Source organism: Ostrea edulis, chromosome 6 (genome assembly GCF_947568905.1).
Source record: "Ostrea edulis chromosome 6, xbOstEdul1.1, whole genome shotgun sequence".
In the NCBI taxonomy this organism is placed as follows: Eukaryota; Metazoa; Mollusca; class Bivalvia; order Ostreida; family Ostreidae; genus Ostrea; species Ostrea edulis.
The window spans coordinates 41,257,642-41,281,505 of record NC_079169.1 but is presented as its reverse complement, the minus strand read 5'-3'; the positions used below and the strand labels follow the sequence as shown (position 1 = coordinate 41,281,505).

Genomic DNA, 23,864 nt, shown 5'->3' with positions numbered 1-23,864 from the left:
TCTTGAGGATCCTGAGCTCAAATCTGGCATCAAAAAGTATTTCTGACATGGGGAGGTGTTCGGAGACATTTGTATTGGCATCCCAACACAGTTATAGCTCGTTATTCTTATTTTCTTCTTCTTCGTTTTATTCCTATTCTTTCCAGAGAAATTTGTCCGCGCGATTTTGTGAAAGTGCTTTGACAGATCAACTTCAAACTTTGTGAGCTGATAGGGAGTTATGAGGAGGGGTGCAATCAACTTACGAAATTTTCAAAATGGCCGCCGTTTCAAAATGGCGGCCAAAAACGTCAAAATATCAAAGTTGTCGGATTTCAACCAAATTCTATTTCTAGGGTAATTTTGTGACCCCGAGTTCGATCTCACCATCAATTTTTTTTTTCGAGCCGCCATTTTCAAAATGGCCGCCATATACCAAAATATTTGAAAATGTTAAAATCTCTACAACATTTGGTTTCTGGGGTAATTGGCGGGTCCACAGTTCATTTCTAGCTTCAGTATTTCCTTCCAATGTATTTTCAAATGTTTCAAAATGGCCGCCATTGAAGAAAATGACGGCTAAAAATCAAGTCCGTCGGATTTCAACCTAATTTACTCTCTCGGTTTTTTTTAAGGATCCTGAGTGCATATCTGGCATCAAAAACAATTTCTGACATGGGGAGGCGTTCGGAGACATTTGTGTTGGCATCCCAACACAGTTATAGCTCGTTATTATTTTCTTCTTATTCTTATTGTTCCTCTTCTTTAGTGAGAAATTTGTCCGACCGATTTTGTGAAAGTGCTTCGACAGATCCACTTCAAACTTTGTGAGCTGATAGGGGGTCACTAGGAGGGGTGCAATCAACTTTTCAAATGTTCAAAATGGCCGCCGTTTCAAGATGGCGGCCAAAAAACGTCAAAAAATCAAGGTTGTCGGATTTCAACCAAATTCTATTTCTAGGGTAATTTAGTGACTCCAAGTCCATTTCCACCATCAAAATTTTTTTTTGAGCTGCAATTTTCAAAATGGGCGCCATATACCGAAATTTTTTAAACTGTTAAAATATCTACAACATTTGGGTTCTGGGGTAAATGGAGGGTCCACAGTTCATTTCTAGCATCAGTTTTTCCTTCCAATCAATTTTCAAATGTTTCAAAATGGCCACCATTGAAGAAAATGGCGGCCAAAAAACAAGTCCGTCGGATTTCAACCAAATTTAGTTTCTAGGGTTTATGGAGGATCCTGAGTGCATATCTGGCATCAAAAAGCATTTCTGACATGGGGAGGTGTTCGGAGACATTTGTGTTGGCATCCCAACACAGTTATAGCTCGTTATTATTGTTCTTTTTCTTACCGATTTTGTGCACGCGATTTTTCAAAAACGGCTAAATAGATTTTCATGAAACTTTCAGGAAAGATGTAGAATAGGATTGTCTAGAAAGATTTTTTATAGTTTTGCCAAAATCACTTCCGGTCGCAAGTTACTGCTGAATTTCCGTTTTTCAAATGACATTTTGTCCGGGCGTTTCCTCATCAACGGTTAAAGATTGAGTCTTCAAACTTCCAGGGATGATAGATGGTGATTTGTAGCTGTGCAATAAAGTGTTATGTCTTTTGGCGTTTCAGAAAATGTTAGACTTACTGGAAGTATAACCAGGAAGTTCCGGTATTTAGAGAAAAACTTCAAAAAATGGTCTTTCTTTATTCTCGTATATCTCGTTTATTGATCAACCTTTTGATACGATATTTTCAGATATTTATGACATTATCCAACTCAAGAGAAAACTGCAACAGTTTTTTAAAATTCACTTCCGGTCACAAGTTACGACCGAATTTCTGTTTTTCCAATGATAATTTGTTCCGGCGTTTTCTCATAAACGATTAATGATTGAGTCTTCAAACTTCCAGGGATGATAGATGGTGATTTGTAGCTGTGCAATAAAGTTTTATGATTGCCATCCGTTACTTCCGGCCATCACCGGAAGTGAACGAAAAAAACGTCAAATTTCAAAATTATGCTTTTCAAGCAAAACTTGCATAAATTAATTAGGCCTCTTTCGGCGTTTCAGAAAATGTTATACTTACCGGAAGTATAACCGGAAGTATAACCAGCAACTTCCGGTATTTAGAGAAAAACTTCAAAAAAGGGTCTTTCTTTGTCCTCGTATATCTCGTTTATTTATCAAACTTTTAATACGATATTTACAGATATTGTTGACATTATCCATCTGAAAAGAACCCTATAACACTATTTCAAAATTCACTTCCGGTCACAAGTTACGGCCCAAATTCTGTTTTTCAAATGATATTTTGTCCGGGCGTTTACTAATAAACGGTTAAAGATTGAGTCTTCAAACTTTCATGGATGATAGATTATGACTTGTAGCTGTGCAATAGTGTGTTATCATTGGCATCCGTCACCTCCTGCTGTCACCGGAAGTGAACAAAAGAAACGTCAAATTTCAGAGTTATGCTTTTGAAACAAAACCTGCATAGGTTCATTGGGTCTCTTTTGGAGTTTCAGAAAATGTTAGACTTACCAGAAGTTTAACCTACAACTTCCGGTTTTTAGAGGAACCCTTCGAAAAATTGGTCTTTCTTTGTTCTCGTACATCTCGCTTATCTATCAACTTTTTAATACGATGTTTACGGATATTATTGACATTATCCATCTCTGGGACACCCTTTTAATACTATTTCAAAATTCACTTCCGGTCGCGAGTTAGGGCCGAATTTCCGTTTTTCAAATGACATTTTGTTCGGCCGTTTTTTCATAAACGGTTAATAATAGAGTCTTTCAACTTTCAGGATATGACTGATGGTGTCTTGTAGCTTTGTAAAAAGATTTATAATTGTCATCCGTCACTTCCGGTCGCCACCGAAAGTGAATGAAAAAACCGTCAAATATCAAATTTACACTTTTCAAACAAAATGTGTGCTTGAAATAATTAAGCGTCTTTTGGAGTTTTAGAAAATGTTACAGTTACCGGAAGTTTAAACAACAACTTCCGGTTTTTAGAGAAAAACTTCGAAAAAGTGTTCTTTCTTTCCTATCATATCTCTCGCTTATAAACGAAGTGTTTGTTATGATTTTCACATATATAATTGACATTATCCATCTTCAGAGTTTAGTGAATTATTTGTTGTTTTTTTTTCAAAAGTCACTTCTGTTCGTTAATATCTACGATTTCCGTTGGTTTTTTTTTCTCCAGGCATTTTCTAATGAATAATCAAAGATTGAGTCTTGAAACTTTCAGAAAAGTTAGATGGTGACTTGTAGATGTGAAATACGTGTTTCAATTTTCCTGCCATCACTTTCGTCATCCACCGGAAGTACCTTAAAAATATGTAATTTTTCATTTTTTTTTTAAATTCTAATGCTCATAACATTATTTAATAGAGTGTAATGTCATACCATTTCCACCGGAAGTTGGTTGTTCGAAACCGGAAGTTGTCCCAAAACTCTGCATTTTTCACCGAAATATTTAGTGTGGGTTCCTACACGATAAGTGTGGAACTTTCAATCGTTTTATGGACTCCCAAGATACTCGAAAGTGAATAAAACAAAACCAAAATTGTTTGTAATTGATACATCACGTCTTACATGTACATGTTTATCACTGGTTTTTTAAAAATAGGTGTTTATTCCATTCATGTATAGTCGTTCTTCACTAATTGAATTCTCCCAGTCAAGATCCCATCTCGTCAGAAATTGGACGGAAGACCTATTCGTTGCTCGCAACGAGATCATTTCTAGTTATTATTATTATCATTTTTCTTTTTCTTACCGATTTTGTGCACGCGATTTCTCAAAAACGGTTGGATAGATTTTCATGAAACTTTCAGGAAAGATGTAAAATAGGATTGTCTAGAACGGTCTTCGTTTGGTTTTGCCAAAATCACTTCCGCTCGCAAGTTACGGCTGTATTTCCGTTTTTCAAATGACATTTTGTCCGGGCGTTTTCTCATAAACGGTTAAAGATTGAGTCTTCAAACTTTTAGGGATGATATATGGTGACTTGTAACTCTGTAATAAGGTTTATCATTGCCATCCGTCACTTCCGTCCGTCACCGGAAGTGAATAAAAGAAACGTCAAATTTAAAAATTATGCTTTTGAATTAAACTTGCACAGATTAATTCGGTCTTTTTCGGTGTTTCAAAAAATGTTACACTTACCGGAAGTTTAACCAACAACTTCCAGTTTTTAGAGAAAAACTTATATTTCTTTGTCTTCGCATATCTCGCTTATTTATCAACTTTTTACTACGATATTAACAGATATTTTTGACATTATCCAACTCTGGAGTACTCTTTCATCCTTTTTCAAAATTCACTTCTGGTCGGAAGTTACGGCCGAATTTCCGTTTTTCAAATGACATTTTGTCCGGGCGTTTTCTCATAAACGGTTAAAGATTGAGTCTTCAAACTTTCAGGGATAATAGATAGTGACTTGTAGCTTTGTAATAAGGTTTATCATTGCCATCCGTCACTTCCGGCCGTCAACGGAAGTGAACAAAAGAAACGTCAAATTTTTAAATTATGCTTTTGAAACAAAACCTGCATAGATTAATTAGGTCTCTTTCGACGTTTCAGAAAATGTTACACTTACCGGAAGTTTAACCAGTAACTTCCGGTTTTCAGAGAAAAACTTCGAAAAATTGATATTTCTTTGTCCTCGCATATCTCGCTTATTTATCAACTTTTTACTACCATATTTACAGATATTATTGACATTATCCAACTGTATGGTACCATTTAATACTATTTCAAAATTCACTTCCGGTCGCAAATTACGGCCCAATTTCCGATTTTCAAATGACATTTTGTCCTAGCGTTATTTCATAAACGATTAGCGATTGAGTCTTCAAACTTTCAGGGATGATAGATAGTGACATGTAACTTTGTAATAATGTTTATCATTGCCATCCGTCACTTCCAGCCGTCACCTGTAGTGAACAAAAGAAACGTCAAATGTAAAATTTACGCTTGTGAAACAAAATATGCATGGAATAATTAAGTGTCTTTTTGAGTTTCAGAAAATGTTACACTTACCGGAAGTGTAAACAACAACTTCTGGTTTTTAAAGAAAACTTCGAAAAATTCTTCTTTCTTTGCTATCATATCTCTCGCTTATAAATCAAGTGTTTGATATGATTTTCACATATATATTGACATTATCCATCTTCAGAGAATAGTGAATTTTTTTTTTAAAGGCCAGCAGTTGGGTATAAAAGCAGCCAATCGGTGAAAATGGTGGAATATATGAATTTTCTGGTCACATTCAGATTGCAGCACTTATTTTGCAAAATAAAGCTGTTGTACTGAAATTTTAAAATGGGTATGCTTGTTCCTCTCATAACTGTGCATATATTGGCCATATCTATTTTAGATATAAATTCTCATGAAGTTTTAATTTTGGCTTAAAAAATCTGAAGCAGGGCTAAATTTGTATTTCAAACTAGAGATTGGCAGTTTGTGAGTGTGATTATCTTTTGTTATTGTTTACACCGGATGTTGACTCACATATTGCACGAGCATGCTTGTCTAGTTCTAGATGAGAGGGATTGCACCAAAGGAAACATGTAATCAAATCACCGTACAACGTGGAAAAAAAGTACTTACTCATATATCATTGGTAAATCCAGATTTTATTTTTTAATTATATATAATCACATTCCTTTAAAAAAAAATTTGTTAACTTTATAAAAATAACTCATTAGAACTGTTCAGTCTGATCGCTGTTTCAGAGTTTTGCAGGATTGCTGGTACCTTTTCTCGAAAAATGTCAAGCATGGTGTTTGTCTGATTAAGCAACAATCTCCTAGGCCAGTTGTGTAACTCCCATTGTCTCTCATCAATGATGACAAATATGTCCAATTGTTCAACCATCACTCTAAAATTACTCTCTATCTGTACTCTTACGTGTGGACATTACAATGTCAAGAGAGACAATCACAGATAGTAGGTCTCCAAATATCATAATGGACAAAGTGTTTCTTAATAATCCTTCAATGCAAATGTCCTCCATTGCACAGCTACAACTTCCCCCCAAATTCTTCTCATAATTGAAAGGTATCAAGAGGAAAATCATAAGTATTAGTATATCAAATATACCAATATATGTGTATATTATCAAAAAACTACATGTTTTAAAAGACATGGATAAAACAATGATGAATTCATCTTGTAGTTCCTAGGGGGAAGTTTTGTTAAAGTAAAAACATATCCTTTCAGTGCCTCACAGATCGAGCAGAGTGGTAGAAAAATGCGGGAAAACTTTAGTTTATTTTGATAAATCATGCCAGTCTCCCTGTTCAAAATATCGTCTGCTACTGAGCACGTGTAGTCAAGCATCAGACTGCTGCTTATTCTGATAACACTGCTAAGTCCTGCCCTCTTCCCATATATGCTTAATTGCTGTAGGGGTGTAAATTTTTCTAGGTTACTCCCGGCCTTTAAATTCACTTCCGTACGTTAAAAATCTATGATTTCTGGGGGGTTTTCTCCTTAAAGATTGAGTCTTGGAACTTTCAGGAATGTTTGATGGTGACTTGTAGATGTGACATATGTGTTTCAATTTTGTTGCCGTCACTTCCGTCATTCACCGGAAGTACCTTAAAAATATGTAATTTTGCATTTTTTTAAAAATTCTAATGCTCATAACATTATTTAATATAGAGTAATAAGTCACACCATTTCCACCGGAAGTTGGTTGTTCGAAACCGTAAGTTGTCCCAAAACTCAGTATTTTTTCATAGAAATTTTAGTCTGGGTTCCTAAGCGGTCAATGTGGAATTTTTAGGGTTTTTTTGGACTCCCGAGATACTCAAAAGTGAATAAAACAAAACCAAAATTGTTTATAATTGATAAATCATGTCTTACATGTACATGAAACTTGTAGGGTTCATCAACTAGCATTAGTCCATTGTACACATACTTTCATTTTTTTCGTCACTTTTGGTCTATACTGGAAGTATTTGAAAAAAAAATGACGATTTTCCGATTTCTTCGAGTGATTTCTCAAAGATGGCTGGGTAGATTTTCTTGAATTTTCCAAGAATGATAGAGAATGAAAATACCCCGAACGGTCTTTTTCATTTTTTCAAAATTCACTTCCGGTCGTCAGATATGACCAATTTCCGGGTTTTTTTTAAGAAGAGATCTTGTCCGCGGGAGATCTCGGAAACGGTTAAAGATTAAGGCACCAAACTTTCAGCAATGATAGATCATGACAAGTAGGTTTGTCGAATCTGGTTAACTTTGTCAGCCATCACTTCCGGTCGTAACCGGAAGTGATCAAAGAAATCGAAAATTTCAGATTTTTTCTTTTCACGCAGACTGAATATTAGCTTGTTTCATTCTTGTTCTTTTGAAATATGTAGATCCTACCGGAAGCAAAAACGACAACTTCCGGTTTTAAAAGAAAAACTGGAAAAATTGAGTTTTTGACTTTGCCTTAAATCTCGCTTGTATATGGGGTATTACAAATTATTTTCTTGCATGTTATAGACATTGCAAATGTCTAGATTAACGTAAAATATTTTGGTGAAATCTACTTCCGGTCGCGAGATTTGCAGTCTTCAAAATGAGAATTTGTTCAAGCTAATACTCTGCAAATGTGAACGACTGAAGCCAGTCGCAAGTTATGGCCGAATTACTGTTTTTCAAATGACATTTTGTCCGGGCGTTTTCTCATCAACGATTAAAGATTGAGTCTTCAAACTTTCAGGGATGATAGATGGTAAACTGTAGCTGTGTAATAAAAGTTTATCATTGTCATCCGTCACTTCCTGCCGTCACCGGAAGTGAACAAAAGAAACGTTAAAAGTTTCAAAATTATGCTTTTGAAACAAGGTCTCTTGCGGCGTTTCTGGAAATGTTAAACTTACCGGAAGTTTAACCAGCAACTTCCGGTTTTTAGAGAAAAACTTCGGAAAAATGGTTTTTCTTTGCTATCATATCTCTAGGTTATAAAGCAAATGTTTTTGTGATTTTCACATTTATAATTGACATTATCCATCTTCAGAGTATAGTGAATTATTGTGGGTTTTTTTTTTCAAACTTCACTTCCGTTCGTTAAATATGTACGATTTCCGGGTTTTTTTCTCCAAGTGTTTTCTCATAAATACTCAAAGATTGAGTCTTGAAGCTTTCAGGAAAGTTAGATAGTGACTTGTTGATGTGACATACGTGTTTCAACTTTCTTGCTGTCACTTCCGTCATCCGCCGGAAGTACCATAAAAATATTTAATATTTCATTTTTTAAAATTCTAATCCTCAAAAAATTATTTAATAGAGTGTAATAAGTCATATCATTTCCACCAGAAGTTGGTTGTTCGAAACCGGAAGTTGGTTGTTCGAAACCGAAAGTTGTCCAAAAACTCAGTATTTTTTATGGAAATTTTTAGTGTGGGTTCCTACGTGGTTCAATTGGAATTTTTAGTCGTTTTATGGACTCCCGAGATACTCGAAAGTGAATGAAACAAAACCGAAATTGTTTACAATTGATAAATCACGTCTTACATATACGTGTTTATTTCTTTCATGTATAGTCGTTCTTCACTAATTCACTAATTGAATTCTTCTCGTCAAGGTCCTATCTCGTCAGAAATTGGACGGAAGACCTATTCGTTGCTCGCAACGAGATCATTTCTAGTTATTATTCTTTTTCTCCGGTACTTTTTTGTCCGATAGTGTTCTAAGAAACTACAAAAGGGATAAATATGAAACTTTCCAGGATGATAGTATTGCGTTTGTAGATGTGTAAGACGATTTAAAGTGATCGATATAAAACCTAAATAAGATGATAGTATATCACTTATAGATATAAAAAATGATAGTTATTTTGTCTGCACGCGCGTGCATGCGCATGCTCGTGCATTATAAAATTTGTACACTAACTTTGGAATCAGTCTAACTTTTTTGTTCTTCATTGAAATGGCTTGATATTTATATAATAGGTAGATATTGAGACCCTTAACTGATTTACATGATCAAAATTACCAATCTGCACGCGCATTCGCGTTCGCTTCTTTTTGATTGGATAATACTAAAACGTTTGTAATTATCTTATTTATGACGCAAATGAGTTGATATTCACAATATAGGTAGATACTATCTTTTTCTATATATTAGTGTAATAAAAAATGCCAACGCACACGCGCATGCGTGTGTATCGTTTTTCAAATGTTCAATTTTCAAAGGACGACAACGTTTTTGTTTTTCGTCAAATTCTATTGATATTAGGGGTTTGGGTGTGTCTTGGTACTCCTTACAAATTGCTGTGGTTAGAATTACTACTCAGCACGTGCATGCACGTGTGCTGAATTCTGATTGGACGATTTTAAAATCGTTATAACTTCCATATATTTGGTGGAAACGTTATGAAATTCATACTGTGGGTATATGATACAAATGCCTGTTGAACGACATCGACAAAAATGCGGAATCATACACGCGTGAGTGTGTATGCACGTGCAACCCTTTCTTTCATATATTGATACTGAAATTACCATATTGAACGTACTACATGTAATTAAAGGCTAAAATAAAATGATTTTTCCTATAAATTCACATGGACATCACTTTTTAATTTGGGGAATTTTGGCGAAGATCTGTAACGATCCCCGTTAGTAGTATAACGTGTCCCGATAGGAGGTTCAACTGAGTGCAGTTTTGAGTGCGGGCCGATAGGGGGTTCAATTGAGTGCAGTTTTGAGTGTAGTTTGGAGTGCGGGTTTTTATAGACGGGTCAAGCAGTTGGCCAGGTGGCCGGGAGGCCACCTGGCGCGGTCAAGCCGGGTAGGTGGGCAGAACTGGCGATGTCCAGCAGGCGAGGTGGGGGGATAGCGTATGAACGTTTTGTATTCCTTGTGTATTCCTGGTGTATTCCTTTATGTTAAATTTTCAAATAGAAAGAATTAAAGAACAATGGTTGAAAGTTTACACATTTATTCAATGAACAATTTACACGTACATAATTTACTGACCATGTGATGAACGTCTGGTGTTTTACCGTGATAGAAACTGATTTTCTTAAAACAACCGCCGCGCGTGCAGAACAGCTGCGAGAGAGAGAGAGAGAGAGAGAGAGAACACTGTAGCGTGTGCAAAAGTATTGCCTCATCACTAAGAATATAGATCGGGTTAGGTTTCGTTTTCATTTCTCGGAAACGCAGATATTTGTAAACAATGAACTCAGCTATTTGGTAGTTTTATAAAACGAATTCGATTAAGATTGTAAATAGTTTACACATTTATTAAATCAACAATTTGAATAACAATTTACTGACCCTCGAGCGCGTGGGCATGTTTTGCAACACCTGGTGTTTTACAGTGATAGAAACTGATTTTCTGAAAACAACCGCCGCGCGTGCAGAACAGCTGCGAGAAAGAAAAACAACAGTAGCGTGTGCAAAAGTATTGCCTCATCACTAAGAAAATAGATCGGGTTAGGTTTCGTTTTCATTTCTCGGAAACGGAGGTATTTCGTAAACAATGAACTCAGCTATTTGGAAGTTTTATAAAACACAATTTCACACGGAGTTAAAGTGTATCGAGAGGCGGGACTTAGCAGGTGCAAAGTTGCAGGTGTCAGGTGTGTGGGCGGGTCAAGCTGGACAGGTGGGAAAGTGTGCTCGTGTTAGAGGGGTATAAAAACGCGATACAGCCGTGACATTGTCACTTTTCAGCATCATGTCTGAGCAAACTCGTGATATAGAGAGAGATAGAAGGGAGCAGCGATTAAGATATTTAGAACAACATCTTCACTTACAACGAGCGCGTGAATTACAACTCCGCAGACGGAATAGAGAGCGACTAGGAATTTTACAGCAAGGTCGCGGAGAACGAAATCAACAACAACAACATAGAAGGTTAGTGTCGGAATACTACCATATTCAGCTGGATAGAGATCGACATTCCCGGAAATTCAAAGTGAAACAAAATGTCTACAATGTAACTTTTAGACCCATTCCAGATTCTTCAATTATTCGGCGTTTATTTCGGGATTTACTACAAAAAGTGAAATTACGGATGCAGTGTAACCCTAACGATTATGTACGGCTCAACATTCGACACCCCGCTTTGGATTCAGACATCTGGGTCGAATTTACTCAGTCCAAAAACCTCAACGAGGAGAAAATTTTGAACAAAATAGAAGCCGTGCAGCAATCGAAGAAGGAATTTGTCATCACAGACGGATCTATCCAGCTGGATTTTTTCCATGTGAAATACCCCCAAGGGAGTGGCGGAAACAAGAAAAAACATCTGCACGTGGCTAAGGAGAAATTCAAGACCTCTAAGGGAACCATCGTTCGGATCAACAACCCCGACGATTCATTTGTGTCTCCCTCGAGCTATCGTTGTGGCGCGACTTCACAGTCAAAAACCCGAGCAGTCCGACCCCGAATGGGAGAAGAAATGGTTAAGGATGAGAAAAGGGGATAAAGATTCTCGCGACCAGAAACGACAGGCCTTAGCTCTCATGGAACTCGCCGGGTGTGCAAACGACCAACCGTGTGGGGCTCAGGAGTGGGAGAAATTACATCAGGTCTTGGCTCCCGAGTATCGCTTGAAAATATTTCAATTTAAGACAAACTCACGGCGATTACGATTAGACCCCATCTACAAAGGACAAGGGAACGGAAAATGTTTGAACATCCTGCTCGATAACGAGCATTACGATACCATAACATCGATGTCGGGAGTGACGGAGAATCCATATTATTGTGATTACTGTGATGTTGGATATAGCCACATCGAAGACCACCGTACCGTCTGTCCTCACCGCTGTTCGTTTTGTTTGGCCGACACCCCCTGTTCCCCGGACGGCACCCACACGGAATGTTCTCATTGTAAGGGATTTTTTAGAAATGCTGCGTGTTACCAGACCCACTTGAAACCTTTCACTAACAATACCGCGACAACCGTGTGTAGTTTAATGGGGCGTTGCGACCAGTGCCAGAAATGGATGTCTAAGCAATTATTAAAGGGACAAGCGTGCGGCGGAAAAACACAATGTCACATCTGCAAGAAACTCGTCACCACCCCACATTACAGCTTCGTTCAAAAGAAACCCAAGCCCAAACGTAACAAGGAATTGAAAATGTATATTTATTTCGATTTTGAATGTACACCGGAAAACGGAATTCACACCCCTAATCTCTGTGTGGCCGAACGCGTGTGTCAACATTGCGACAGTTTAGACATCGACACGCGCTGTGAACACTGTCATGCGTTTGGATCGCAACGCCGCTTCGTATGTCAAGGCCCCGACACCTTAAAACAGTTTATGGACTGGTTGTTACAATCCGAGACGGACGAGAAGGGTAATGTGACCTTCAAGCATGATGAAACGACCGCCATTGCGCACAATTTCAAGGGATACGATGGGCAGTTCATCTTGAACTATCTAGTGCACACGGCCTGTATCAAACCTGCAGTCATTCTTAACGGCAGTAAAATCTTGTGCATGGGAGTGTTCGGCTTGAGATTCATCGATTCGTACAATTTCCTCCCCTTTGCCCTCGCCAAGATGCCCTCAGCGTTTGGATTAACAGAACTGAAAAAAGGTTATTTCCCCCACTTTTTCAACACGGAACAGAACCAGAATTACGTGGGGCCTTATCCAGATGCCCACTACTACAATCCTGACGACATGTCGATAGCCAATCGTGCAGCCTTCTACACCTGGTACAATCAACAGGCCGGGAAAGTATTCGATTTCCAGAAGGAATTCATGGCTTACTGTATCTCGGATGTGGATATTTTACGCCGTTGTTGTGCGCAATTTAAGACGACACTCTACGGACTCGTCCGCGTCGACCCGTTTCAGGAATCAATAACTTTTGCCAGCACGGCTAATTTAGCTTATCGACGAGGATTCATGGCACAGGACACCATTGCCATCATCCCCAATATGGGTTACCAACCGTCGCGCCACTACTCGGCCAAGGCCTGTCGCTGGCTCACCTCCCTGGACCGCAACATACGTCATGCTAAGAACGGGGGCGAAATCACCATAGGACCCTATACGGTGGACGGTTACGAGGAGGAATCCCGCACCGTGTACGAATTTTACGGCTGCTACTGGCACGGGTGCCCCACCTGTTATCCGAATCTGTTGACGGAAACCCACCCCCACCGAGTCCAGCAGACGTATCAAACACTGTACGAGGAGACCTTGAAACGAGCCTCCGCCTTAGAGCAACAAGGATATACGATAGTGAGCATCTGGGAACATGTGTTTGATCGTCAAGTCAAAAACAGTCCGGAGTTACAAACATTCCTACGAGACCTCGATATTCAGGACTCCTTAAATCCCCGCGATGCCTTATACGGAGGTCGTACCAATGCCACCCGCCTGTATTGCGAGGAGGGTGACATGCGATACGTCGATGTGTGTTCCCTGTATCCTTACGTGTTGAAATACAGAGCGTTTCCCATCGACCATCCTCAAGTCATCACCAGCGATTTCGCCGATGTGAGAGAGTACTTTGGACTCATTCGTTGCCGCGTCCTCCCACCCCGAGGTCTGTATCACCCCGTGCTACCCTACAAGACAGGCGGAAAATTACTCTTCCCCTTATGCCGAACCTGCGCCGAACATCGCAACTTAGGACCCGACGACCGATTCAGAACGCAGTCTGACCGGAACCTGGGTGACCATAGAAGTACACAAAGCTCTCGATCTCGGGTATCGGGTCGAGCGCATCCACGAAGTCTGGCATTTTGAAAAGACCAGCCAGGATTTGTTTCGATCTTACATCGACACTTTCTTGAAGATCAAACAAGAAGCTTCCGGATTTCCCGATGAATGTCAGACGCCCGAACAGAAACAAGAATACATCAGTGAGATCCGGCGCCGGGAAGGCATCTTCATGAACCTAATAGACATTGAGACAAAACCCGTCCGTAGAACCATTGCCAAACTCTTTTTAAATTGTCTCTGGGGAAAATTTGCACAACGATTACAGCTACCACAAACACAGTATTTAACCGAGGAAGAAGAATTACAGAAAAAATTACAAGATGCCACTCTAGAAATCAAAGGAGTCGAGCTGTTGGAAAATCGAGATCACCCCGAAGCCGACATGATGTTGATCAATTACCAGGAAAAAGAAGAATTTTTAGAAGACTGTCCTTTTGGCAACGTGGTGTTAGCGTGTTTTACCACCGCACACGCTCGTTTACATCTCTACGAGACTCTAGAGCCTTTGGGGGATCGCGTCCTCTACTTCGATACCGACAGCATTATTTACCAACACGATGAGAGTCGGTTCAACCCCACCATCATCAACAGTTTAGGCGGGTGGACCGATGAATTGAGTGGTGACCGCATCGTCAAATACATGTCGGGAGGACCAAAAAATTACGCGTACGAGACCCAGGGCGGAAAATCAATGTGTAAAGTCAAAGGACTGACGCTCAATTATCGAGCTTCCAGGATCGTTTCCCTCACCACCTTTGAAAAAATGTTGAAAGGGGAGGAAGAAGAAGTTACCCCCACTTTATTCAAAGAACACGACATCACGATGTTCGCACCATTCCCTTTGTAAAGAAATACCCCGTAGTGTACGACAAGCGACAGCGGGTTCACCATTACAACACTCTCCCTTACGGGCATTAAAAAAGGAATTACATCTGCGGGAAAACTTCAGTTGCAAACATGAGTAAGTGCGGATCACTACGCCATACCATTATACCGGGTTATGCCCGATTATTCGATCGTCTAGAGTCATTTAAAACAGCACCCGATGTCTTACAGAAATTATTACCAGCCATTGCTGAAGCGGGATTCTTTTACAGAGGAACGGAGGATTGTGTGTGTTGTTTTCACTGTTCGGTGTCGATGGTGGAATGGGAGAACGGGGACGATCCTTGGATAGAACACGCGTATTGGAGTCCTCATTGTGCTTACTTGGTGTGCAATAAAAGTGTAAAATGGGTACGACAAGCTTTCAACGCCAAAGCCAGACTTACCGAGAGTGGTCGAGATTGGGGGGACTTACCCAGTGACGAGGCGGGGAATCCCGTGTGTACTCAAAAATGTCATATTTGTTTAGACCGTGAACTGAGAATTGCATTTTTACCTTGTGGACATTTATGCTGTTGTGCCGTGTGTGGTGCGGGACTTACACACTGCCCTGTATGTAGACATTCTGTGGACGAAACTGCACGCATTTTTACTTGTTGAATAAACTGTTTTTGAATTTGTAAATAAATTAAAAGTTTTTTACTTGTTGAATAAATTAAAGTTTTTTATTTGTAAATAAATATGTATGATACGCTAGAACTTGTGTCATTGATCAAGATGTATACCTACGAGACACTAGGGCCGTTTCAATTGAAACACGAATTTACTATGGTAGTAGCAGGTCCTTCCAAGTCGGGTAAAACAGAATTTGCGAAGCAACTGGTGCAAAATACGCAATGGATTTCACCCCCACCTGATAAAATAGTCTGGTGTTACCGAGAATGGCAGCCGGCTTACCAGTGTCATTTACATCACGCAAAATCTCTTCGATCGAGCCGTGCAACATCGGACCATCAGTCTGAATGTCCATTACCTCGTATTGTTTAAAAATCCTAGAGATAAATCTCAGATCGGGGTGTTAAGTCGACAATTACAAATGCCTCATTTACTATCGGCCTATGATGAAGCCACCCGTATTCCTCACGGGTATTTACTGGTCGATTTAAGTCCTCAGACCCCCGAGGAATTGAGATTAAGAAGTCAACTCTTTAACACGTTAGCCGTGTACATGGCTCCGAGAGTATAAATAATGATTCCTCGTGAGTAACCATTTCATTTCATTATAACATATCATCATGGGTAGACCATCACCAAAGAGTAAATTAGTAAAAACGTTACGGCGTTTACAAGGGGAACGGGATCCCGTGCAACAGGCCCATCTCATCGAATTAGAGCGTAAAGCCTTACTCAATTGGTTTGCCATGGGGACTAAAAATTTATTACAAGGGGTCTTACCCGTGAATAAACTCACGGAGCGCTTCATTCGAACCCATCGTCACGACCTGAATGTCATTGTCGATAAGCATGCCAATGAGGAAGAACGTAAAAATGCCATTTTGAAACAGGGTGGGGCTGGGTTCTTGGGAGGGACCATCATACGTCATTTGTTCAAGTGGGGAACGACGCAAAAACGTAAAAGACGTCCCCGCAGTGTGGTGAGAGTAGTGAAGCAAAAGAAAAAACGCGTGTTACCCGCTTTCCTCTTGAAACTGGCTAAGAAAAGAAAAAAGAAAGTTCCCAAGAAAGCTCCCAAGAGAGTCCCTAAACTCATCATTCACCGCAAGACCCCCGGTCCTAAAGCCACCGTCCTGCCGCCCCACCTCTTACGTTTTGCTAAATTTCCTCAGAAGAAGACCCCTAAACTCATCGTGAAAATACCGTTTACTAAATATATGACACCTCAAAACACCCCGCCCAAGAGAACCAAGATTTTAGCGGAACTGAAACAAGGAATAGGGGCCAAGAAAATGGAGCGAGCCATGAGTGGGCCCATAGGTAGTGCTAGAACCCGCCTTGGGGGAATGGCCCGTTTTACTCCCTTAACCACATCGACCCCTAAGCAGAAATATAAATGCCGATATTGCCCCCTGCAATACAATTTGAAAAGTAGTCGCGATCGTCACGATCAGACCGTGCATCATGGGCGTTTCAACCCCGCACACCCTAGCGATTAACAGTATAAAAAGGTGAGAAAGTGTGCACACACCTTCATTATTTCACCATGGCTCATACGAAGAATTGTGAATCCCGATTAAGACCTCATTTAACTCTCTTACAAACTGTGGGCACCCCTCATTATTCACCCGAATTAAAGAGGGAGGTGTTAAAACATTGTTCCAACGACTGAATTTTAAAGATTTGCGAGATCCTGTACAGTATATTAAAAGGGGTGATTCCTCTCTCTCCCACTCAGAAGCGGCAACTAGCTCCTAAGAAACACATCTTGAGCCGTCTAGTACAACGACAACCCGTGAAAAAACGCCATGCGTTACTCATCAATCAGAAAGGTGGCTTAGTTTCATTTGGTTGTAGTAAAATTTGCAACAAATCATGAGTCGTAAAATGGTATTAGTCCCCGAGGCCATGCTGAATGAATTGAAAGGAAAATTACCTAAGCCTTTCGAATTTCAATTGACCGTGAGGTTACGCAGCGAATTAGATGACATCGAACATCGAGATGATTTAACCGAGGGAGAAAAAGTAGCTCTGTACGGGCATCAACTTCACCGGTATCGACAATATTTACAACAAGCTCGACAACAGAATCCTTCTAAACTACCCACACCAACCCCTCCTGCGGAAGCACCTCCCCCGCCTGTAGGCGCAGCAGCCGCAGATACCACTGCATTAGAAGAACAGATTATCAAAAGTGTCAGTAAACCAGGTCAAAAGAAAGCGGGTTTATTACTCGATCATCTCAAGAAATCCAAGGTGTTAACTTGGAATAAAGAAGGAGAAATCAGTTATAGAGGTTATAAGGTTCCCGATTCTAATATCGTGGATTTAATCAGCGAATCCCAGAGACAAAAACCTTTGAAACATTGTGAAGCACCTGCGGGATTACAGCAATTTGCCCAAGCCTTAAAAGAAACGAATGCCCCTAAAGGATACGTGACCAATCGCGATGTTATAAAAGCAATGGACAGACCGGGAAAAATCAGTACTCCTAAACCTATAGATGAAGATGAAAGCGGTTTTCAAAAAATCTCGGGTTTTGACCAATCTTTCTATGAAACCCCTAAACGCATGATGACCCCCAAACATTCCAAGGGCTCCAAGAAAAAGACATCACGTGAAACCGGACAATGGTTAACGCTAACATGAAAAAATCCACGGAACAGATCTTACAGCGACTTTATTACGATCCTAAGACAGGGTATGGTGGAGTGCAAGCTTTGTATCGTCAAGTGCGTAAATTAGGTCACAAGATTACACTTTCTGACATTCGAGAATGGGTCAAAGAACAAGATACGTATACCTTACACAAGCCCATACGTCGCAAATTTAAGAGACAACAGACTCGGGTGACCGATATAGACGAGCAATGGCAGTTAGATTTAGCCGACGTGTCGAACTTGAAAAAATACAATGATGGATATACGTTTTTATTGTGTGCCATGGACGTGTTGTCTAAATATGCGTGGGTGGTGCCTTTAAAACAGAAAACGGGCAGAGAAATGATACGAGGTCTCCGAAAGATTTTTCGAGACGGACGACGCCCCGTCCGCATTCAATCGGATCAAGGGAGAGAATTTACGAATAAAGAATTTCTTCAAGCCTTCAAAACCATTCATTTCTTTACTACACGTAATGCCGAAACCAAAGCCAGTATCGTGGAGCGCTTTCAACGCACACTGAAAGCACGTATGTGGCGTTATTTTACACGTCATAAAACACGGCGGTATGTGGATGTCTTACCCGACCTGGTACACGGATACAATCACGCGTATCATCGTAGTATCCAGAGAGCTCCTGCTCAAGTCAACCCCACAAATGTATTAAAGGTCTGGAAAACCTTGTACGGAAAACAGACTACAAACACCTCGGCATTACAAGTGGGAGATGGGGTACGCATCAGTAAAGCCAAACGCACATTTGATAAGGGGTATTTACCGAACTGGGCCACCGAATTGTTCAGCGTCTCCAGAAAAGTTCCGGGGCGTATCATATACCGAATTAAAGACGACCACGGAGAAGAATTAGAAGGGACGTTTTACCCTCAAGAATTACAAACAGTGATTAAAAAAGGCGATGTGTACGAAGTGGAGGAGATCTTAGGGTATAAAAAGCGCCGGGTGGGGAAAAAAGTCATTTCAGAAGTCCAAGTGAAGTGGAAAGGATATCCCTCTAGTTTCAACTCATGGATTCCGCAAGCGGATCTCATTCTACCCTGACACAGCAATGGAAATTCTTAGGCGAAAAAGTTCCTCGAGCAGAAATTGTGTATTTCGCACAATTCTTCCTCTGTTTAACGATCATCATCACTTCGGTGGTGATGGTAGCCTTACGAGATCCCAATCGCGATTTTTGGATGGTCACCTTGAGTTCTCTCGTGGGATACATCATGCTTAGCCCTCAGATGAATTTAACCGGTATAAAAGAGGAATGCGCTGCTCCCAACTCATCAGTTCAACATGGGTAAAACACAGTACGCCTGGAAGCAGACGGGAAAGAAAAGCGCATGGTTTTCGGATAAGAAGATGTGTTTGATGCATTGTAACCAACATAAAGTGTATCAGGAACCCGTGTACTTGTACAAGCGTATACTGGTAGTTCATGGATCGCTACCCTTTATATTGAAGACCCAGTATCAAGATTTCTGCTGGAAAGTGAAAGCTTACAATACATTTCGACAACACGAATCGGAATGGACTTTAATTAAAAGCCCTTGGTTTGACAACGTGAAGGAGTGTCTCCGAGATTTTAAAGGCATGAAGGGGTATGATGTGGCCGATTGTTGGGGGACTCAACACTATCTGCTGATGCGACGCCGCTTAGTCGAGAGACGAACACTGGCGATGGAAGAATCCTTTCTACTATCGTTGAGTCGCGGTGGTGGCCGCGATCAAGAAGAATGACTTTGGAATTTTTTGAAATGTTTAATAAAAATATGTAAAAATGTTTTTTGGTCTTACAAATATAAATACAGGAGGTAGTGAGTCATGGTCATCACTTGAGTCATCATGCCTGGACGAGAAGGATTTTACTTAACGCTTTCTAGTGATTGGTCTATGGAATCCTTTCCGAACAATACGGCCGCTCAATTAAAAATCTTATTACCCAATCCATGGATTTGACGGACGGGGAATGGGAAGTGGGTTTAACCGAAATTATGTTCCCCAATGCTTTGAAAAACATCCTAAAGGAAGAGGCTTATTTCGATATCCTCGTCCCCGAAGAGTACCTTAAACACGTTAAAACCCCCGATATTTTCAAATGGGGACGATTTCGAATGGAAAAAGTCAAGCTGCTTCCCTTGAGTCAGTGTCCCGTACTAGTCGAATGGAGCGACACTCTCTGGTTTCATCTCATCGATATCAGTGAGAAAATGGCTATCGTCCGAATTCACTTCAGACCCGGAGCTTACGTTCATTCCACGGCGTTAATCGACGAAATCAACGAAGGTCTGGTCAGAAGTATGAAAAAGATATGGAAAACGATGGGTAACCCCAAAGAAGAGAGTTTCATGAAATTAGTTTATTTCGAAAAATACGAGCGAGTCATGTATCAGTTTAAAGGGAAAATACTAAAAGCCCCCTTGTGCGTTCGTTTCCCCCTATCCTTAGCTTACAAGCTCGGTATGGATAGTCAGAAACTCATCCTGCCAAACGAACCGGAGACCAAATGAATCAACGTGACTTACTTGGAGAACAATACCATGGATGTCTACGAAAATCTTAAATCCATGTACGTGTATTGCGATGTCGTGAACCCTCAAGTGGTGGGGTCCAACGAATTGAAATTATTAAGGGTGGTTACTAGTACGTTTCACCTGGTGGACGGCCAACATGCCAAATGGGAACCCATCAGGGCCGAATATCTGAAACTGAGTAAAAAACATTTCGATACCATCGACATTCACATCATGACCTCTCTGGGGACCCCCATGCCCTTTTTAAATGGTAGAACACTGGTGAAACTTCATTTCCGAAAAGTGTATTGAAGAGAAAAGTCGTGTAACGATGAAGTATCATCGCGGAGTCAGGCGTCAGAAAGGACACGGAATATTTTCCATTCTCCTTCCTATGATTGCTAGTGCCGTAATCGGCGCCGTTCAAGGAGGCAAAGGCATGAAAAGAAAAAAGAAGGGTCGCAAAAAGTATAAAAAGGGGTTAGACCCTGAAGGGGGTCAGTCTCTACAAAGATGCAGTATCATCGAGGTTTATTACATCAGCGGGGTCACGGGTGGGGTGCTCTCGTGCTAAAAACAGTCGGTAAACTAGCGGCTCCCGTGATCGGTCAGGTCGTTGGGGGGTTACTAGGAGGCAACCCCGCACCGCAAACAGGAGAAGGTTTTTTCACCAATTTGCTCAAATCGGGGGCTAAAAGTGCTTTAACAGCAGTCGCTAAAACGGGGTTAGATATCTTAGAAAATAAACGCTCTCTCAAAGATGCTATCAAGACACATGGAGTACAAGCCATAAAAAATACGGCCGGTATGGCCATGCCTAAAATTCAACAAAAATTAAGATTCCGTCAAGGGGACAGTGTTTTAGCAGGTATGGTGAAACGAGGAGCGCGACAATCCATGAAAGCCGGGTGCCGGACGGGTATAGATATCTTAGAAAATAAACGATCTCTCAAACAAGCGCTCAGAACTCACGGAGGCCAAGCGTTAGCAACCACTATGGAGAGAAAGAAAAGAAAACGAAATCAGAAAGGCCGAGGACTTTTAAACGAAATACTTAAAACATCAGGCAGTCAAAAAAGAAGAAGAAAAAGAAAAAGACAGAGAGGCAAGGGATTTTTCACCGATTTACTCAAAACGAGGGCCAAACAAGCTTTGACAGCCGCTGCTAAGACGGGATTAGATGTCTTAGAAAATAAGAGATCTCTCAAAGACGCCCTCAAGACTCACGGTATACGTGCCGCTAAGAATACGGCGGGTATGACCAAACAACGTTTCTCCCCCATCTTAGCACGCGGAGGACCTCGTAAGAGGAAGAGAGCGCCAGCAGTGAACCCCCGGGGAAAGTCCCGAGGTAAGAAGAAGAAGAAACGGCTGAACCTATAAAAAGAGGGTGTAGGACGTGTGAGCACCCATTTGATTCCCCATCGACGATCGGTAACACATCAAAAATGATGCACAGAGAATCTTGTGCTTGCGGGACGGATAGTCTGGAACTGTTTAAAGTTCCCCCGACGAACGTCACTATAGAAGACTCTAAATGGATGGAATATTATCCGATTTCCAGTACTCTGAATTCAGATACAGCTCCCATCGAATTCGAAATCAAAGGACAGGGAGATGAATATCTGGATTTATCTCAATCGTATCTCCAGATGACCTGTAAATTTACCAAAGGAGATGACACAGCTCTCACGGGAGGCAATTCTACTTCCACTCCCGTCAATAACATCTTACATTCCTTATTCAGCGAAATCGATGTGAGTCTCAATGGAAAAGTCATCACCCCGGGAACGGATACTTATCCGTACAAAGCCTACTTGGAGAAATTACTGTCTTATAGCCACAAGACTCTGAAAACCCAGATGAAGGCCTGTACCTTGTGGGAAAAAGATACGGCCGGGCACATGAACGAAGTCGGGTTAGCCGCTCTGACTCAACCTGACAAGCAATTCGCCGTAGCCGGTGATACACTCACCATCAATGCCGTCATCCCTACCCCGGTCTATCCCGATAATTCCAAGAACGTGGGGTTAAGAAAACGTCACGAGAAGATAGATAACAGTAAAGTCATCGTGTTGATGGATCGTTTACATCTGGATTTATTTCAGCAAGAGAAATGTCTGCCGAACGGAGTAGACGTCCGTCTGAGATTCAACCGCACCAGGTCTCAATTCTACATGATGACCGCTGCGTTGAGTAGTGGCAAAGTGGCCATTCAAAGTATGATCTTGTGGGTGAGAAAAGTCAAACCGATTCCTAACATCGTCAATCTGATCAATCAACAGCTGAGTACTCAAACGGCTAAATATCCGTTGAGAAGAGTGGAAGTGAAAACGTTCACCATTCCCACCGGCACCCAATCGAAAATCACCGATCACCTGTTTCAAGGACAGATGCCCAAACTGATTCTCTTGGGCTTCGTGGAAAATGCCGCCTTTAACGGCGATAATACTAAAAATCTGTTTCATTTCAAATATCAGCAAGTCAAGAAATTAGAAGTCAGTATCAATGGAGAACTGATAGAAACCCGACCCCTGGAACCAAATTTCAACGACGATCAGTATCTGAGATCGTATCTGACCCTTTACAAAGGCCTGGGAAAATTAGGACAGGATTGGGCCCCGGACGAGTATAAAAAGGGATACACTCTATGGTGTGTGGATTTCACCAAAGATCAAGAAGCTCAGACCGATAAATTTCATCTCATACAGACGGGGAACCCGAGAGTGGAAGTACAATTCACGGCCGACGTAGCGGAGACCTTGAACTGCGTTGTGTATGCCGTCTTTGACAATTTGCTAGAAGTCAACAAACAGCGAGAAGTCAGCATCGATTACTGATGGACACGTATCAATTGCGAGACGTCTTATCTCGAGATTTAGGGTCTTCGTTTGGAGGTGTGTATCGTAGAGACGTATTACCGGAGGTCTTGCCGCATCAAAAAGCGATCGTGGTCAATACGGACCCCCAGCATCGCCCCGGAGCCCATTGGGTTTGTTTGTATTTGAGCAGCCCCGTCATAGAATATTTTGATTCTTACGGATTACCCCCGGCCCATAAAGAAATCAAAGAGTTTATTCGACGCCACGGAGACACATGGATTCATAATACGAATTGTTATCAAGCTTTGAACACGGATGTCTGTGGACAATATTGTGTGTATTATTTACATCAACGCCATCGTAATAGAAAAACGGTTCAAGATTGGTTACTTCCTTGGAAAGGCACGGTGTTACAACGAGATCGTTATGTAGCACATTGGTTTAAAGAGAGGTTTGATAAACCTAGAACGCATAAAGGACAAACTTGTCAATGTCATGCTATGAATGTATCATTGTAAATATGTTCTACTTAATAAAAAATGCAAAAAATAAAATCTGTGTTGTGTGTGTACCTATATAAGACAGGTTTGCCCTAATAACAAAATCAGTCTGCCAAAAGATGGAATACGTACCAGTTTATGGTAGAGTTAAAGGAGTGAGAGAAACTCCTCAAA

The 23,864-nt window shown here is 40.8% G+C and overlaps 3 protein-coding genes across 3 annotated transcripts; all 3 read left to right on the top strand.

Moving 5' to 3' along the window:
• Positions 1-11,466: 11,466 nt before the first annotated feature.
• Positions 11,467-14,539, top strand: LOC125647162 (uncharacterized). The gene is made up of 2 exons (XM_056141898.1): positions 11,467-13,464; positions 13,601-14,539. Exons 1-2 carry the CDS (start codon positions 11,467-11,469, stop codon positions 14,537-14,539), a joined length of 2,937 nt encoding a protein of 978 aa, XP_055997873.1.
• A 3,298-nt stretch (positions 14,540-17,837) lies between these two features.
• Positions 17,838-18,911, top strand: LOC130047270 (uncharacterized). The gene has a single exon (XM_056141897.1). The coding sequence runs from the start codon at positions 17,838-17,840 to the stop codon at positions 18,909-18,911; it is 1,074 nt and encodes a 357-aa protein (XP_055997872.1).
• A 2,905-nt stretch (positions 18,912-21,816) lies between these two features.
• On the top strand, positions 21,817-23,208 carry LOC125647161 (uncharacterized protein F54H12.2-like). The gene has a single exon (XM_048873845.2). The coding sequence runs from the start codon at positions 21,817-21,819 to the stop codon at positions 23,206-23,208; it is 1,392 nt and encodes a 463-aa protein (XP_048729802.2).
• Positions 23,209-23,864: the final 656 nt, after the last annotated feature.

What these genes read in the sequence shown, in the direction of transcription:
- LOC130047270 (XM_056141897.1), top strand. Translation starts at nt 17,838, where the DNA reads ATGAAAAAATCCACGGAACAGATCTTACAGCGACTTTATTACGATCCT.
- LOC125647161 (XM_048873845.2), top strand. Translation starts at nt 21,817, where the DNA reads ATGATGCACAGAGAATCTTGTGCTTGCGGGACGGATAGTCTGGAACTG.
- LOC125647162 (XM_056141898.1), top strand. Translation starts at nt 11,467, where the DNA reads ATGGAACTCGCCGGGTGTGCAAACGACCAACCGTGTGGGGCTCAGGAG. An exon ending in TCACCAGCGATTTCGCCGAT is followed by an intron (nt 13,465 to 13,600) that starts GTGAGAGAGTAC and finishes ATCGCAACTTAG; the next exon opens with GACCCGACGACCGATTCAGA.